The 18,510-nt window shown below is 46.5% G+C and overlaps 2 protein-coding genes across 4 annotated transcripts in view; both read left to right on the top strand.

Moving 5' to 3' along the window:
* The window catches only part of LRP4 (LDL receptor related protein 4), a 63,296-nt gene extending 59,222 nt beyond the window's left edge, over nt 1-4,074 (top strand). For 2 of the 3 annotated variants that reach the window (XM_021009813.2, XM_021009812.2), the window contains exon 38: nt 1,061-4,074. In XM_021009813.2, the coding sequence (XP_020865472.1) occupies nt 1,061-1,405 (345 nt within the window). In that variant the 3' untranslated portion in view covers nt 1,406-4,074. The remainder of the gene's footprint in view (nt 1-1,060) is intronic. The other variant, XM_021009814.2, reaches the window with a different exon arrangement.
* A 6,147-nt stretch (nt 4,075-10,221) lies between these two features.
* CKAP5 (cytoskeleton associated protein 5) overlaps nt 10,222-18,510 on the top strand; it is a 97,015-nt gene continuing 88,726 nt past the window's right edge. The window contains 1 exon segment of the mRNA XM_078148538.1: nt 10,222-10,328. The gene's annotated coding sequence lies outside the window, so the exon portion shown is untranslated.

Genomic DNA, 18,510 nt, shown 5'->3' with positions numbered 1-18,510 from the left:
CTCCAGGTCATTCTGAACCTCCATGGATAGATGCATACTCTTCTCTCTCTCTCTCTGTTTTTTTTTAAGGCAGTTGGGGTTAAGTGACTTGCCCAGGGTCACACAACTAGTAAGTGTCAAGTATTTGGTCTGAGGCTAGATTTGAACTCAGGTCCTCCTGACTTCAGGGCCAGTGCTCTATCCGCTGTGCCACCTAGCTGCCCCTGATGCATACTCTTGCTTCCATACAAAGGGAGCCATTATTAATAAAGAAACATTGTCTACTATACTTTAACATTTTTTTGCTAGTATATCACCTGTTAGCCAAATGCAGATCGAATCACTTATATTTGGCAACACTTTTGCATATTATCATAAAGTTATAAAATCTTAGAGCTTGACAGGATCTTCCAACATAGAATGCCTGAGATGGAAAGTGCAGTAGAACATAGAATGGGTAATGTGAGAGCTAGGAGGAACTTTGGAATAGAGAATGTCAGAGCCGGGAAGGGCCTTCCAAGAGAATGTCAGAACTTATAGGAATCTGAGAACATGGAATGTCAGAGCTGGGAGGGGACATAAAAGCTCTCAATGATCTTAGAGTTTACTTAGACCAACCCCTCAGCTCTATGGATGAGGAAGAAGCAGTCTGATATATATAATGGAAGGCATTGGATTCTTAGTCAGTAAACTTGGATGGGAATCTCAGCTCCACCCTTCACCACCTGTGTAAATGGCTAAATCCCATCATTCCTTTTAGGCCTCCACTTCTGCATTCATAGAGCAAGGCAAATAGACCTCTTAAGGACCCTTCTAGGAACTGAGCTCTCTGGCCCAGGTCCCCCAGGGGATTAGGGCCTGAATCAGGCCTAGAACCTGGGGAGTCAGCCGCATGAGCCCTCCCTTGTCCTGTAGGCTGATCTTTGGGCATTTGGGTGAATCTCCCCTGCCTATGTGATGAATTGGGGCTAACTCACTCCTCTTTTCTTTCCCTCACCCAGTTTCTCCTAATGTTCTTTCCCCCTCAGCGAGACACTGGCCAGAGACATGACTTTGTTTCTCTCCCCCCTTCTTGTCCTAGGCTGGGCCCGAGCACAGCTACACCAAGGAGAAGATCAAGATTGTAGAGGGGATCTGCCTCTTGTCGGGCGGTAGTGATGATGCCGAGTGGGACGACCTAAAGCAGTTACGAGGCTCAAGGGGGGGTCTGCTCCTCCGGGACCATGTGTGCATGAAGACAGACACGCTCTCCATCCAGGCCAGCTCCGGCTCCTTGGATGACACAGAAACAGAACAACTCCTCCAGGAAGAGCAGTCAGAGTGCAGCAGTGTCCACACCGCCGTTGCCACCCCGGAGAGGCGTGGCTCGCTGCCAGACACAGGCTGGAAACATGAACGCAAGCTCTCCACCGAGAGCCAGGTCTAAGTGCCCAGATCCCCTCTTACCCCTCTGGTCCTTCTCCATCAAAAACAAACTACCAGCCCTAGTGCTCACTTAAACAACCAGCCCTGTCCCCTCCGGCCCTCCCCACCCGGGTCCCACCCCAACCCCATCTCCAGACTCCCCACTGGAGCTGTTCTCACCATTGTCCAACGCCTGCCTCTGCACGAGAAACGATGCCTCAACAGGACCACTCAGATCCAGACGTGGTCGCCAAGCCTGCCCACTCATACCTAGTCCTGGGAGCACAACAGCCTTCTGAAGTTGGGCCTGGTTTTGACTCATTCTTTAGTGCAGATATACAGCTCACTCCCTTCCCTTAGCACCTTGAGCTCCTCAGCAGAGGCCCCCGGCTCATCTGTCAGAGTCACTAGAGCTATTTCTTAGTGGGGACTTACTTGTCCAGCCAGTAGCTGGAGTAAGGAGGGAGGAATGGATGGAGGGAGAGACTAAGGACAGAAGTGAAGACCTAGTGATGAGTGAGGGCTGAAAAGAGAGGGGAATTGGCCCAGCCGGTACGGGCGTCCTCTCTGATTTTTCCTGCAAACCTCCCATCTCCAGGAACCCCCCAGTCTTTTGGAAATAGGGAAAGGTTTTTGAAAGGTAGGCTGGCCTGGGTGTCCATTGCTGGCAATGGACAGTATTATTAGTTCCCTAGAAGTCACTGATTAGATCCCTAGAAGTCAGTAGCAATACCTGCTATTTCAGGTTTTGATGCTACAGCTGGCTTCACCGTGAGTGGCCTCGCCTTCCATTGGAGGTCTTTGAACAAAGGCCAGATGACCACATCCTGCAGATGTAGAGGGACAGTTATTTAGTAGGGTTTGGACCCTTCCATCTCTGAGATGCAAGGATTCCAAGTTCCCAACCACCTTTCCTTTCTACCAGGATTCTGGTTTTGGCCCCATCTGCCTACCCCGGCCTGTGGGTGCCTGTCATGAATTTCCTGCTTGTCAAAGTCTTCCTGATTCCATTACTGGTCAGAACCTTCTCAAAAGGAAATGGGCCTTGAGGCAGTCTGTCAGGTCCCTGGGATGACCTGGGGGCTTGGATCGTGCAGTGTCCATTGAGATGCACCAGATGGACCAAATGCAGGTCTTGGTCCTATAATTTGAAAGCTTCTCCAAGTATCCTCTGGCACTCTCCAAAAGAACACTTCAGGGAATGACCAGAAGTTTCCAGGAATGGTCAGGGGGATCGGCCAGGATGGAGATTTGGGCTGTCCAGAGCCTGAAGGAAAGTGCTGAGGAAGCTGAATATCTGAAGTTCTCTTTAAACAACACCATGATGTAATAAGCCTGTAGCTGATGGGATAGTGAAAGACCTTATGCCATCACAGCTTTTCATGTTGGAGTCAGTTAGCTTAGCTGCTATCTTCTAGCATGTACCCATTCTCCCAGGAGGCAATAAGCCTCAGGCTAGTGCCAGAGCAGAGGAAAGGGGAGGGATGCTGGCCCCTATCTGGCACCAACACCTTTCACTTCTGTTTCTTCTTCCAGCTCTAGTCACGTGGCATTGTGGTCCTCCAGGAGCTTTCTGGGAAGAGGGCTATTGGGAAGGGCAAGTTTTCTTCAGTGTCTCCTGTTTGAAATAAAGGGCAGGGCTGTGGGGATGGCTACCCTTACCACCCCTCTGGCTCTGGGGTCTGCCCCCAGTCTCATATCTTCTGACCCTGGGAGACTGATCAGTTGGGGGACAGAGAAGGCAGCCTTGGAGAAGGCAGGCTATGGCCTGGCTCTGTTTGGTTGGGACCAGGCATGTAAAAGATGGCACAGTATTGGGAAGGAAAGGGCTAGGAGCCATGAAGTGAGGTCCTAGCCAACCATAGCTAAGTGCTTCCTGGTCTCTCCTGCCTAGACCACTCTGTAGGACCTGAGTTGGGAAGCAGCTGGCTAGGAGGGAAGGGATGCTTCTCGTCTCTCCTGCAGGGGGGACATTCCCAGTGGTCCTGCAGCCCAGCCATGTAAGGGGGACCCTTCTCTTTGGAGAGGAGCTGGCAATTTCCCAACTTGAACAGTTCCTGTGGCCTGACCTTGTCTGACTCTGGCTCTTCCCATAACTCACTAGTGAGAAAACAGGTACCAGGTTGGGCTAGTGAAGAAGGAGGACCAGGACAGAATCCTTTCCCGTCTGGTTCTAACATAGCCGAGGGCAGCTACCTATTCCCTCAGTGGTCCCTCCCCTAGCCTGTTCCAAGACTAGGCCTAGCAGGCAGCATGGCCAGGACTGGAAGTCCTCTGAGTGTGTGGAATGGGGCGATAGGGTGCCAAGAAGGGCTGGGGAGCATCGATGTCACCCATAGGAGCGAAAGAACAAGGCTTCCAGCTCTGAGAGGAAGGAAACTTTTCATTGTTTGGGGGGAAGGGGAATGAGGAAACAGCTCCCCTGAAAAAGAGAAAGCTCTCATTGCACTTGGCCTGGGCAGAATGTAGAGAGAACATGTTTGATGAATTATCTATTTGAGCACTGATTTACTATGTAAAAAGCAAAAAATCTCTTTGTCCTAAGCTAATGGAAGCAATTCTCCGCGCTCATGTGTAATGGTTTTAACGTTACTCACTGGAGAGATTGGACTTTCTGGAGTTATTTAACCACTATGTTCAGTATTTTAGGAATTTATGATAATTTAATATAAATTTAGCTTTTCTTAATCACCTTGCCTGACTTGGAGTCGTGACTGATGCTCTGACAGTCCTCCCCCACTCCCTCCCAATCCTTCCCCTCCCCACCCCCACTCCAGCATAGACCCTTGCATTGGAGAACTTGCCCTCCTAGGGCAAGTCCTAGGTGTGGGTTGAGCAAAAAGACAATGGGGACAGCTGGGCTAAGATTCTGCTTCAAAGTGAGGCCTCATGGCACTGGAATGGATGTGGAATCAGGAAGACCAGTTTGAATCCTGCCTCACATGTGACCGTGGGCTAGCATCTCTGAATGAAGTAAGGAATGAGAAACCATTTATTAAGGGTTTACTGCATGCCAGACGCTGAGGATACAAAGAAGAGCGAAAATAGCCCCTGCCCTCAAGGGGCTTATGTTCAAACCTGAGAAGGAAGTCAACACATACAGGGGAGTGGTGGTCTGGGAGGAGTGTTTTAGAGTCACACGGCAATTGATTGATACCTCCTTTCCATTAATGATAATGTCCATTTGATTACTGGCATTGGGGAAGGGGGTGTTGGGGCAGGAATGGGGAGAAGGGACAGAAAGTTGGCTGGCAAGTTTTGGTGGGTCTGGGTTGAGCCTTCATATACTAAATGCCTACTAATCAGAAGCCTAGGGGGCCAGGGTGGGAGCTTGAGTTTCAGGTCAAGGTGGAGCACGGACAGTCTCTTGAAGACTGCCAGGAAGTGGCATGTTGGTAAGTCTGAGACAGCCAGGTGGTGCGTTGGCTAGAGCCCTAGGTCTGGAGTCAGGACTCAGAAAGACCTAAGTTCAAATCCTCCCTCACTTATGTGTGACCCTGGGAAAGTCACTTAACTATGGAGCTACTTGACCATGCCTTAAACTCAAATCACTCTGACTCTCACTGATTGGCCAACAATAGGCCCCAACCCAAGCCTCACTTGGTTATTGTTTGGGTTTTGATGGTTCAGAGTGAGTATAAATAGTGGTGGGTTTCTGTTCTGACTAGAAACCCAGAGGGTGTTACCCTCCCATGTTGATTTTTTTTTTTGACTAGGTAAAAGAGGCCATTCTCTGTCTCCTTTCTTACCTAGCCTTAATCACTGAATGGGTGTTGCCTCAGACAAACAGACTTGGGAAAGACCTTAGCTTTAAAGGGCCAAGGTCTGTACCCCACTGCATCTGGACCAACTGCAATCATCCAGATCTATAATCTGGGTACTGGACCCAGAGGGCTCCAGAGGCGAAAGTGAGGCTGGTGGCTTTGCACAGTGGGGGGCCATGGTCAAGTCAAGATATCATTTTCCGGATATCAGAGAATGAAGGATGAATAACAACAACAAAATGGGGGAAATGATAGCATCTGCCTCCCAGGGTGGTTGTGGGGATCAAAGAATTCATATTCAGAAAGTGCTGAGCAGCTATGGAAGTGCTGGGTATTGTTAGCCCACTCTTAGCTGCTCCACCGGCCAGTCTTGGTGTGACCTGTGGCATGTCCCTTGTTTTCTCTGGCCTCTGGTTTTCTTATCCACAAAATGAAGCGGTGCTCCTAAGTTATCACTGAGGTCTCTTCCAGCTCTACCATTTTGATGGCTTTAAAATGTGCCATGTACCAGATCCTGAAGGTGGAATGAGTCCTTGGGACTTCCTTTGTTCTCTTGTACCCTCTAGTACAAACCTGGTACTGAAGGATTCAACAGGAGCCTCGGAACCTCATGGCCAAACATAAAAGGAATAGTTAATAATAGCTAGCATTTATATAGTATCTAAAGTTTGGCAAAGCACTTTACCTATGCTAACCTATTTAACATATGTTAAATATGTGGGTGGGTGCTATTACCGATAAAATATTACAAATAAAATAACTATCATAGTTATTTTACAAAAGAAGGAAGCTGAGGAAGAACAGAAGGGAATCATTTATATAGTGCCTACTGTGTGCCAGGCAGTATGCTGAGCACTTTACAAATACTATTTCATTGGATATCTCACAACAACCCTATGAGACAGGTGTTGTTATTATTGACAGTTGATGCAATTGAGGCAGAGGTTAAGTGACTTGCCCAAGGTCACATAGCTAGTAGGTGTCAGAGGTGGGATTTGAACTCTGGTCTTCCTGACTCTGGTCTGTCTACTTCACTACCTAGTAGGTGTCAAAAGCTCAACAACCAAGTCTCAGAGGGGATGTTGAAGGGGACCCCCATTCCTGCCTCCCATTAACCTTGTTCTTGCACAGGCTAATGTCAATCAAAGGAAATGCATATAGGAAAGGTAGAGACTCAGGCCTCCAGCATCAACTCGAGAAAAGCCTTTTAAGGATGAACTTGAGCATATAATTCATCAAGCATCTTGGGGGTGGGGGAAGCGGGAAACACCAGGTCGTGGGATCCTGGATCTGGAAGATATCTCAGGAGTCATCCAGGCCAGCCCCTTCATCTCGCTTGGTTGCTTGTCCTTCGTTCTCAGAGCACCAAAATGACATCACCATGTTGGGGTCAAGACACAGCGTGTCAGACTGTGGCTAATAGACCAGTGCAAGCTGAGAAGGCTCTGCCACAAACAGTCTATGTGAATTTTGCAGTGGATTCTCTACATCTGTGCACGTAGAGTTTCTTTTGAGCTACTACAGTTCTGCTTTGCTCATAGAGCACAGCACCTTCTCACCTTCTTTGATGCGGGTACACCAGGCTGGGCAGCCCTGTGCCAGCATCTCCCATACGGTGGCTGAAGCCCAGCAAGGCAAAGTGCCTTAAACTCCAAAAGGCCAGAGAAGTTAAGTGTCTTACTCAATACCCAGCCGATCAGTAAGTGGCAATTGTGATTCGAACCTGGGTCCTATGACTCAAAAGTAACCTTTGTTCCAACCTCCCCCCTTTCCCCAACATCACATGGGTAATGAATGACAGAGCAGGGGTTCAAACACAGGTCTCCAAATCCAGTGTTCTTTCCCAGTCAGGTGGTCCAAGGTCCTTTCTAACCTCTTTGCCACTCATTCCATCCTGGTTACTAGACACATGGAAACTCCCTTCTCTGTGTATGCCCAAGGAGGAAAAATAGGAAATTTCTGAGTACTGAAATTAAACTTCAACTCCCGGGTCTCTAGACCATTGCCTTAGAGACATGCTCCTCGATAATAATAATAGTTAGGATTTATATAGCACCTTAAGGTTCACAAAGCATTTTATATACACCATCTCATTTGATCCTCATAACAACTGTGTGAGGAAGGTACTACTATTCCATTTACAGATTAGGAAACTGAGGCTGAGAGAGGTTAAATGACTGGCCCAAGGTCACAGATTTGAGTGTCTGAGGTGGGGTTTGACCTAAGGTCCTTCAGACTTCAAGTCCAGGTCTCTGTCCACCGTACAACCCAGTTGCCTATGTCTTTGTGGGTTGGGAGCTGAAAGCAGAGATCATCAAATCAGAAATCTAAGCTGGGTTTTCATTTATTGAATGGAAGGAGAAAAGGAAATGCCCAAACCACACATTTTGTGCTTGCTTGGGAAACCGGGAGGGATTTCTTTGGAGTATAAACGTTCTGTGTGTCCATTTTGCCAACTTACATCAAAATGGGTCAGCTGGCATCAGATACTTCATGACTAGAGGCATAGTCGACCTGTGTCCATCACACTGCTTCAGGAGGAGAAATGGAGGGTGGACAAGACAGCATCTGCCCTCTGTTCATCGAGTTCTTGAAAGAAATTAGTATTTCAATAAAAACTGGAAATAGTACCCAAAGCAACAATACTCTACTTCTTTACGAAATGAAGATAATACACAGACATCTTAAGTAGAGGAGGAGCTGGTTAAAACATGGTGAGCTGGTAAAGATTTTTGAAGGCTCTTAACATGTAAAACTTGCCATGCTGTCTTAGTTCATATTTGTTCATGTTATGGTTTGCAAAGCTCTTTACATGAATTATAGATCAACTAATTAACAAATCTGTATTAAGCATATGCAATGTAGCAGGCTATGTGTTAGGCAATGGAGACATAAAGACAAAAAATAAACAGGCCAAACCCTCCCATCCCCACCCCAGCTCACATTCTAATGGGGAGACAACATATTTTGTACGTAGATAGACAAACAGATGGAGATGATGGATGCAAGAAACATACGAAATAGGTAAAAAGTGGTGAATACAGAGGTATTCCCTGTGGTAGGTGCTATTATCACCTCTATTTTAAAGATTAAGGGCAGCTAGGTGGCACAATGCATAGAGTACTAGGCCTGGAATCAAGAAGACTCATCTTCCTGAGTTCAAATCTGGCCTCAGATCCTTACTAGCTAGGTGACCTTGGGCAAGTCACTTCATCTTGTCTGCCTCAGTTTCCTCATCTTTAAAAATGAGCCAGAGAAGGAAATGGCAAACCACTCCAGCATCTTTGCCATGAAAATCCCAAATGGGGTCATGAAGACTCGGACACAACTGAGCAACAAAAATTTTAAGGATGAATCTGATGCTCAGAAAGTTTACAGAATGTCAAAGTTTGAGAGCTAGAAGGGACCTTAGCAGTTGCCTAGTTCAGACCCAAAAGGAATCCTCACTATAGTCATCTAGCTTCTGGCTAAAGGAGAAAGAGGTGTCTCCAGAAAATCCATTTCACATTGCTGTTTGTTGTTTCAGTCAGTTGTGTCTCTTCCTGACTCTATTTGGGGCTTTTTTGTTTTAGTCAGTTGGGGTTAAGTGACTTGTCCAGGGTCACACAGCTTGTAAGTGTCAAGTGTTTGGTCTGAAGCCATATTTGAACTCAAGTCCTCCTGACTTTCAGGGCCAGTGCCCTATCCACTGTACCACCTAACTGCCCCTATTTGGGGCTTTCTTGGCAAAGATACTGGAGTGGTTTGCCATTTCCATCTCCACCTCATTTGACAGATGGAGAAACTGAGGCAAACAGGCAAATAGTATGCTTCCATCTGCATTCAGACTCCAAAGTTCTTTCTCTGGATGTGGATAGCGGTTTCCATCATGAGTCCTTTGGAGTTGTCTTAGATCCTTGCATTGCTGAAAAGAGCCAAGTCTCAAAGTCAGTCATCAAACACTATAGTTGTGACTGTGTGGTACATATATTTTTAGTATTGATATTAATTGATTATCCATGATACCCTCCCCTTTTTTATTTTTGTTTTTTAGCAAAATATAGTTTCCCTGTTTCTCTCTTTTAATTAGGTCTGGTTTTGCTTTTCCTTTGTCTGAGGTCATGATTGCTACTCTTGCCTTTTTTTTTTAACTTCAGTTGAAACAAACAGATAGTTAGAAGTGACTTGCCCAGGGTCACGCATCTAATAAGTGTCTGAGGCCGGATTTGAACTCAGGTAAGTGAAGCTTCCTAATTCCAAACCCTTTCATCACCTAGAGATCTCTAATTGTTAGGAAGTTTTTCCTTACTTTCTGTTGGGGGAGATCATCTGTACCTAAATGCATACTAAACAAGAACGTACCCAATAAATACAAGGTGGTTAAATGTAGGTCTGGCAGGCAACAGTAGCAAGCTGAGGCGCCTGGAAGGGAGAGGAATTCCACCAGGCAGGCAGGCAGGCAGGCAGGCAAGGAGGGAGTGTTGCTGCAGGCAGGGCAGTCTCAGAGTGGGAAGGTGGAGTCCACACAGAGAAAGCCAGTTTGGCCTGACTGGGCAGTGCAAGAAGGGGAGTCAGGGCTGAGCGAGGAAGCTGGAAGGACTGCTGGCACCGGGTTTGTGAAGGGGTTTCCAGGGTCCTGGAGACAATAGGGAGCCACGGCAGTTTATTGAGCAGGGGGAGTGACGTGGCAAGAATCTATTTCAGACCTTCTCACCAGACGGAGACCTTGTCGCTATAAGACACCCCCCGCCCCGTCCTTCAGCACATTCCAGGCTTGTCTGCCCCTTCTTTGCATGGATTGATTTGGGCCGCATTGCAAGGGCAAGACAGAAGCATTTATGAAGCCCAGCGCCCTTCTAATGGCTGCGGATACCAAGGAAAGGAGAAATCAGCCCCGGCCCTCGAGGGGCTTCCCACCTGAGGGGGTGGCGGGAGCCGAACATTTCTGCCCGAAGCCCCCGAAAGCCGACTGGTTGGAGGGCGGCTCCGCCCCGGGACTCGGGGGCGGAGGAGGGCCCGCTCCCCGCGGCCCCTTTAAGAGCGCGGCGGGCGCGTGCCGGGAGCCCTTTCAAACCGGCCAATGGGAGCGCGGTGGGCGGCCCTTCGGGAGCCAATAGGCAATAAGGACACTGCGGGGTGCGGTGGCCTGAGCGGTTTCAAACGGTGTGGAAGAAGGCCCTGTCGGTTCTGGCGCCGCCGGAGGTGAGCGAGCGAGCGAGCTGCGGAGGCCTCCCCCGTCCCCGGGGCCCTCCCGCCGGGGCGCTGCGCGGGGGGTCGGCGGAAGGGCCTGGGCGCGCGGGCGCGCGAGCCGGGCCCAGGCTGAGGCGGCCAGGCCGGGGCGGGAGCCGGGGCCGGGGCGGGCCGGGCCCGGGTGGGGCGGAAGCCGCGGGGGACGGCGGCGCGGGGCGGCGCGCGCGCCTGTGCCCGTGCCCGTGGGGGGCGCGGGCCCTTGGGTGGCGGGCACGCGCGGGCGCGCGGCCGGGGAGGGGGCGCTGTCCGGCCCGGCCTCGGCCCTGCCCCTTAGGAGGGTGGGAGTTAAAGGACCGGCGGCCCAGCGTGGCCCGTAAGAAGGGCTCGACCCGCTTCTGCCCGGGGAGCATTTATTGAGCTCTTGCCGCATGCCGGGCCCTGGGCTCGGCACTCGGGGGAACAAAGATGCCCGTGAGACCTCCCTTGCCCTCGGGGGACTTACCCTTCCCCGGGGGAGGGAGAACCGAGCCCCTGGGGACTATGGTCGGGCCGGCAGGTGTGTGTCCTTGGGCCGTTCAGGTGGGAGGCTCTGCCAGCCCTCTTCCACCTCCTTCCTGGTTGGAGGTTCCCGCCTAGCCTCCCCTGGACGTTGCTGACCCTTCCTCTGTCCGGGGCTGTAGGGCAGCCGAGTTTCAGGGGCTCCGAGGGGTCGGGTGGTCTTTGGCAGTGGCTGAACAGGCCGCGTTGGCTCAGCGAGGAAGGGGGGGGGTCCAGACCATCTGGACAATGGTGTGTAAGGTTGGGCATCCGTGGTCATTGTCACCAAGGTTGAAGCGCATCTCTTTTGTTTCGGGAAACGAGGTTACTAGTTTCTAGGTGGAAAATTACAGCTCTCTAGTAGACAGTGTTGCTACATCTTAAACAAGGAGTTTTCAGTTCACTTGCAGTAGAGGGTGTTTGCGCCCGGGGATGCAAAGTGTTTTTACAGAACTTGCCCCAGATTTGTGCTTTGGTCCGACTTGCTTTTCTTGAAGGTATCAAACTCAGCACCCACCTCTAACCCCAGTGACTCTTATTTCTGTGATCGCTTAAAATATTCCTTTTTTAAAAAACTGACTTTTTTCTCCCTGCATTAAAAAATAAATTGACCCTTAATTTGAGGAGCTGCCATTGGTGCTTATACCCATCTTATAACTTTTCCATGAATCGTAACTGAACCTGAGTTCTTTGGTGACACATTAAAATGTGATGCCCCTGTCCGCCACACAAGGGGACTTCAGTGTACATGTTCCTTCAGTTACCCTAATCTACAAATTCCTCAATCTAACACGTTCCCATTACCTATTACTTGACTTAAGCTTTATGCAAAGATGGCCACACCCTTTATCTTTCCATCACCCAGAAGAGCACCATTCCATAATCAATAATTGAAATTATTTTATCCAGTCATATTCTCCTATCATTCCATATTTTCCTATGCCTTTCTTCTCACTGACTTATCCTTCCTCTTCACCATGATCTATAATCTTTCTACCCCATTGTAGTTTGACAGTGTTTTGCCTACATATGTCCTTCTTTCCTCACTTCAATCCCCTGAACCATTTTAACTCTACTCTTTTCAATATTTTTTTATTTCCTTGATCTCTTGTCCTATCATGGTTTGTGACTTGCCAAATCTCAGCCCTGGCACTCTGCCCCTTTCATTTCTTACTCCATCCTGTTAAACAGAAATAGAGGAGCTCTCACAACCTTGCTGACCTGGTCCATTACAAATTTATGTTATCTAATCTCCACTGTACCCTTCACTGCAGCAGGGCAGTGCTTCCAATTTCCCCTAATTCTGCATCTCACTACAAACAGAAGATGTGTCAAAGCTTCTCTCCACGACCCTACAGTATTACCCCTCCCCACACACTCCTCTGAAAACAAAAAAGATTTTAAGCTGTTGGTGAGAACTCCCTCTTCTCTCCTCATCTCATTACCCTTTGACTTCACCTCTTACTATTTCATCCTTTACTCCATTCTTTGATGCAGTGATAGCCCTCCTCCTTACCCAAGGTCCAACCCTCCACTTGGACCCTTGTTTCTATCTCCCCCCACCTTTCTCTAGCAGATTGCTCCCACTATTATCTCCTCTCTCTAATCTTCATTCCCTCTTCTACTTCCTACAAACATGCTCAAGTTTCCCCTATTGTTGAAAACTCTTCACTAACTCCCACCATCCCGCTCTTCTGTTTCCCAGCCAGACTCCTTGCTTCTTCACCTTTGAAGTGTCTTCTTAGCCCTTCACCCCCAAAACTGTTTTCTGACCTTATCATTCAACTGAAGTTGATTGTTTTCACAAAAGCACAGAATCTCAGAGTTGGAAGAGAACTTCAGCAATACCACCTAGTCCAGCCACCAAACGGTCCCCCTCTACTATCCCTGACAAGTCGTCATCTCACCTGCCCACATGGCTCACTCCACCTGTGGATAGATCAGTCGTGTATACAACTTTATCCATGCCTCAAGACTAAATCTGCCTCTCTACTACTCCATACAATAGTAAGAGGCTCTGTTGTCCAAATCACAAACTTGAATGAGAATTTCCTTTGTGTCATACCACTCCATCAAGAAACATTTGTCATGCGTAGGCATTAGGAATACACATGCAAAGTGAAACAATCCCTGTCCTGACGGAATTTACATTCCATCAAGGGCAGTGGCCAGGCTATGCCTTTACAGGGCTTGTGAGTAATCATAGGAAAGCAGATAGTCATGTCCATTCCACTCCAAATGGTTATTTGGGCTTGGCTTGAGGAACTCGGTGAGGGGGAACCCATCTCCTCTCAGGGCAGCCCATTCTGTTTTGAATGACTTTGTAGTTGTTTACTTGTTATATTGACCTACTTTTTTCTCTCTGTAATTACCACCTATCCTTCCGTTTGGAGACAAGCAGAACAAATCTAATGCCCCTTTCCTGACTGCCTTTCAAATACTGGAAGATGACTGTCATATCACTTCTAAGTCTTAGGATCACAGCCTTGGAGCTGGAAGGTACCCTAGAGGTCATCTAGTCAAATGATCTTTTAATTGCCAAATCTAATGACCTTTTTATACTCGCTCTCCTTGACCTCTCTGCACATTTTGACACTGTTTACCACTTCTGGTTATTCTCACCTCTTTGGGTTCTCATGACACTGTTATCTCTTGGTTCTCCTACCTACTTGACCCTTCTGCTCTAATCCCTTTTGGATTCACCATCCATGTCACCTCTCTCTGTGGGTGTGCCCCAAATCTCTGTTCTAGGCCCACTTTTCTTTTCTCTGTATACTCTCTCACTTGCTAATCTCATGGGCTTTCACAGGTCGAATTATGATCTCTATGCGTATGATTCCCAAATCTGTATGTCCATTTCTAGGCTGTCCCTGATGTTCCAGCCTTGGGTCATCACCATTCATTTCAAATTGGCCTACAATCACTGCCTCCCCAGAACTCACTGACTTATTTGTATTTGTGTGTTCCAGTTGCTGTCTTTGCGCCTTTGCATGGGTGGTCCTTTACATCCAGAATGCCCTGCTTCCTTATCTCCATCTCCAGAAATCCCTGGTTTCTTTGAAGTGTCAGTTCAGTGAAACCTTTCCTTGTGTCCTCCATCTCATAGCCACCTGTATTGATCATGTGTATCCTTATGTATGTCCTTGTGGCTTGTTCCTTTAGGGCAAGAACTGCTTCACCTCTGTCTTTGAATTCCACAGCGCCTGGGGAGTCGTTGGTGCTTCAGAAATGCTTGCTGCCTGGTGGGCTTTGTAATGAGTCTGTAAAGAGCAGAGGCCTCCATGGGCTTTGTTTTGATTCTCCGCTACAACTAAGGTGTACACTTATCACTGAGATGGTTCTTGTATAGATTTTTTTGGGGGGGGAGGCTGTTCATCCTTTGTCAGTCCCAGACTAAAGCTTTCTATAATTGTGTTTAGAACATGTGGTGATGTCCCATCTGGGACTTGGATTACAAACTTTGAATTGTGGATAGTAATAAATGATGAAGACTTTGAATATTAACAGTTGGTCATTGTTCCAGCAGTGGAAGTTACTAGTTATGTGTGTCTGTGGGAGTGGACATGTGGCAAAGAAGGCCTAGCTTGTATTGGGGAAGACTCCGGTTCAGGTTCTGTATCTGACACGTACTACCTTTGTGTGATCATAGATGGGCAAAGAGCAGCATGGGACAGAGCCTGGATTCAAAGCGTGGCCTTTCATTTTACCCGTGTGACTTTAGGCACAAGGCACTTTACTCCTCTGGGACTTATGGCCTTTACAGGCCTTTCCAGTTCTAAATCTGTGATCTAAATTCCTAAATCTCTTAGTACCTTAGGCAAATCCCCTTGAGTTTACAGAAGAGTTGCTGTCACTGCCAGGGGAGGGACATTTTCCACAACAAGGTGTTCCCAACATTGATAAGAAGTCATCGGTGATAAAATTGCCTCTCCTGCCAGTATAACTGGATGCTTTTGTGTTATGAACAACTCACTGAGGTGGTTTGTGTGGGGTGGAGGGAGGAGAGACATACAAAAGAAACAGTATTATTCCTTTGGATGAGTGATTCTTATGGTCTAGCTGGAGAGTATATATATGCCAAAGAACAAGAGAACAGTATAAAAATATTTGGTTCAATTTTGTTATAGATGTGTAGTTGTTTCAGTCTTCTCTGACTCTTCATGACCCTATTTGGGGTTTTCTCGGCACAGGTACCAGGATGGTTTGCCATTTCTTTCTCTAGCTCATTTTACAGATGAGGAAACTGAGGCAAACAGGGTTAAATGACATGCCCAGGGTCACCCAGCTAGTACTTTTTCAATGTGGTAGCAGCCCTATAATCTTATATTAAACTCTTATGTGGTCAGTTCCCTTTTTTTGGTGTAAGAGAGCTTCATGGTCTAGCAGCCAATACTGATTCTTCAACTGGAAACACAAGCTAAATCATGTATTGAAAAGCTTGGCATGGAAACCCCCCCCCAAAAAAAAATTCCAAGTAATATGGATTGTCATCCTTCTGACCCCCTTATCAGTTTGTTGTAATGGGACTGCACCTATTGAACTAATTGTGAGCCTTTTTATTGTATGATTTGGAATAGATTAATCACTACTGCCCAGGACTCTTAAGTCATTACTAGGCTAAGGGGGAAACTGGGGAGACTTGGTTAGGTTTGGAACTTCAAACTAAAACCTTTCCCCTTCTCTCTCCATTACCTCCCAAATCATGCTGCATCACCTGTGTTAACTTTCAGTCTCTCTCGGTACAGTCTGTAGCCCTGGTTTTGAACTAGAATCTGGAAACAACTAGTTACCTCCTGCTTCCTGTCCTTTTTGGTCACTGCTTGTGAATCAGTTTTTTGATTTCTAAAATAACCTCTTCTATCATGACTTTTCATAGTATCATTCAATACTTCAGGGATATATGATTTCATCAGTATTTCCTTCACAGATGCATTTCACAACCCCTCTAGAACTCAGTAGATGGTCTTCACATCATTCTTTGCTTGAGACTTAAATTGCCAGGCAGTCCACCTGGTGGTGAAGCTCTCCGAAGTTAGGTGACTGCAGTTGGGCAATGGAACAGGCCTGTTGATGGGACTTGATGTGCTTGAAGCTTTTCCAGCTTGGTGGCTTGTGTCCTGCTAATACAGCATATGAGGACCCTTGGTTACACACGTCTAGAAACACTTTATAGTTTTTGAGGAATCTGCCTCACATTAGCCCTCTGGAGTAGTCGGTGTGCATATTATCATCAATAACCACTTTATAGATGAGGAGACTGAAGCTGTCACATATCGGGTCAGTGTAGGAACCTAAACATGACTGTGTCCTGCTTCTAAGTGCAGTGAACACTATTCTCTTCTGACTCCCATGGCTATGTCCACCAAAAATTGTTCTTCAGTGCTCATCTTAGCCTAAAGATCCTCAGCTTATGTATTGGAAGGCTATGGCAGCAGAGCCCTAGCTCTACTAGGCTTTGTCAAGCTGGGAGAGTTTTTAGAGCAGCCGGGCTGTGAACTGTATTTGTGTGTGTCTGTGTCTGTCTTCTAGGAGGTAAGCCTTGCTAAGGGAGGAAAGTCTTATCACCAAAAAATTGGTCACAGGCTCACAGGATCCTAGGTTTAGAGCTGGAGGGAACCTCAAGAGACCACAGAGTCCAGCCTTCATTTTATAAATGAGGAAATTGATGCCTAAGGAGGTTAAGTGACTACTTGCCCAAGGTCACAAAGCTGTGTGTAAGGGAGGATTTCAGCTCTGGTCCTCTGACAGAGCCAGTCCTGTTTTCAGCATACCACAAACACGATTATGATTTTTTTTTTGGGGGGGGGGAAGGTTTGATGGTGGAGGAGATCAGAAATACAAAGAGCGTTTGTCTTAGAATTCCAAGCTCTGACAATAGCTATGGGACTTGGGACAAGTCAGGTTGAGCCTCAATTTGAGGTGGATATAATATTTGACTGGGTTGTTGCAAGGAAAGCATTTTGCAAACTTCTAAATGCTATATAAATGTGAGGTGATTAATAATAATGAATTAATGGTATCATCTGTGGAGGGCTGGAGAATTTGTGATCTCTGAAGGTGGAGAGAATAATCAAGAAGTCAACTCAGGTCTTTTTAGAAACATTTACATTACAAAAAGATTTGCCTCTGAATAGTAGCATCTCCTAGAGTAGTTAGACTTGATTCAAGCAACTTTTTAGGAATAAATTTATTATAGATAACAGGCCTGCACAACATATGGCCCAAAGGCAGCTCTCAAAAAATGTAGAGGATGTCAAAGAAAGTAAAGATGTAATGAGTGCTTCATTTGTGCCCTGATTAAACAGCGGTAACCCATCTTAACGCACCTTAACCCACCTTCTACTAGTCACTATTGTGCCCCTCATGTATTTGGCAAGTGAGTTGCTTCTGTTTGTTTCGTGACCCATGGCAACCAACCATCATCAGTCTGTCTTTAGTCTGACAGGAGCGATTTCATGATAAATAAAAATCTTAAGTAATAAGTGTAATTAATTACTATTAATTGAAATTTCCCTTTTTTAAGAACATGGTTTATTTGCAAAATAGTTTAATCGTTAATTATACCTTTCCTTGGAAAGTGAGCTGCTGAAAACCTATCTGTGGCCCAAAGAAGTGTAGCCTATTTTAATGTTGGCCCCTACCTACTGCCAAGTTGTGCAGGTCTGGTATATAGGAATATTCAATGACAATATTTTGATGGAATAATAACATTCTAGAATTTTTATTTTAATATTCACAGTGCTGGTATTCTTCTGTAGACTGGATGGTTCCTTCTCAAAAACTTACTTAAAATTATTTCTTGGTAGAGTCATGTTTCCTGACTCTTAAAGCCATAGTTTTATTCGTTGGAAGTTTTGCTCCTGGAGTGGCTCTCCTGTGGGTACAACTTTTGGATTTGGGGCAAAATGTCCTTGAAATAATTACTTGAGCAGCAGGGCTAGAATGGCTATTGGAAAAATACTTCACTCTAGCAGAGCCTAAGGGAGGATGATTTGGGGGCACACATTTCTTCTGAGACTGTGATTTGAGGGTCATTTTCTACATTTCTGATCCCAGGCAAGGCAGGCTATCATTTTTTCAAGGTAATTTAGGTAAAAGGAACAAACCATTGTATCATGGACACTCTCTCACCTCTCTGAACACTAATTGCAAATGGTTCTGACATTAAATGACTGGTTATGGACATACTGGTCATCTGTGGTATAGAACTCTCTTTCTCAAATCATAGAATTTTAGAGTTGGAAGAAATTTTAAAGAAATGGAGGTGTGAAGAGAAGTGGAGTTCTTTGCTCCAGATCACCCTCCTAAGATAGATTTTCTGTTCAGTGATCTTCCACATAAAAAAATTGTGCTTTCTCACACATTGACTTTTTCAGATTGTAAACTTCTAGTGGGCAGGTTTTGTAATAGTATACATTTTGTATACTATCTTTACCTAAGAGATCCTCAATAAATATTTGTGTTTTCTTGTCACTTGTAGATCCCTTCCATTTTCACATAAGTACTGTAAAACCCTGTCATTGATATGTTCCCAAGAAGACACAGACATGATTTTGTGACATAAAAGAATGGTGTGGAGTTTGTATTTAGGTGGTTAGAAAACTCATCTGAATATAGGAAACACATTCTGAATCGAGGATATGCAAGTGGGTATTTT

The sequence above is a fragment of the Phascolarctos cinereus genome, unplaced genomic scaffold (genome assembly GCF_003287225.1).
Source record: "Phascolarctos cinereus isolate Bilbo 61053 unplaced genomic scaffold, phaCin_HiC Scaffold_9;HRSCAF=440, whole genome shotgun sequence".
Taxonomy (NCBI): Eukaryota; Metazoa; Chordata; class Mammalia; order Diprotodontia; family Phascolarctidae; genus Phascolarctos; species Phascolarctos cinereus.
Note: the sequence above shows the minus strand (reverse complement) of the source record. Positions and strands in the feature narration are given on the sequence as shown.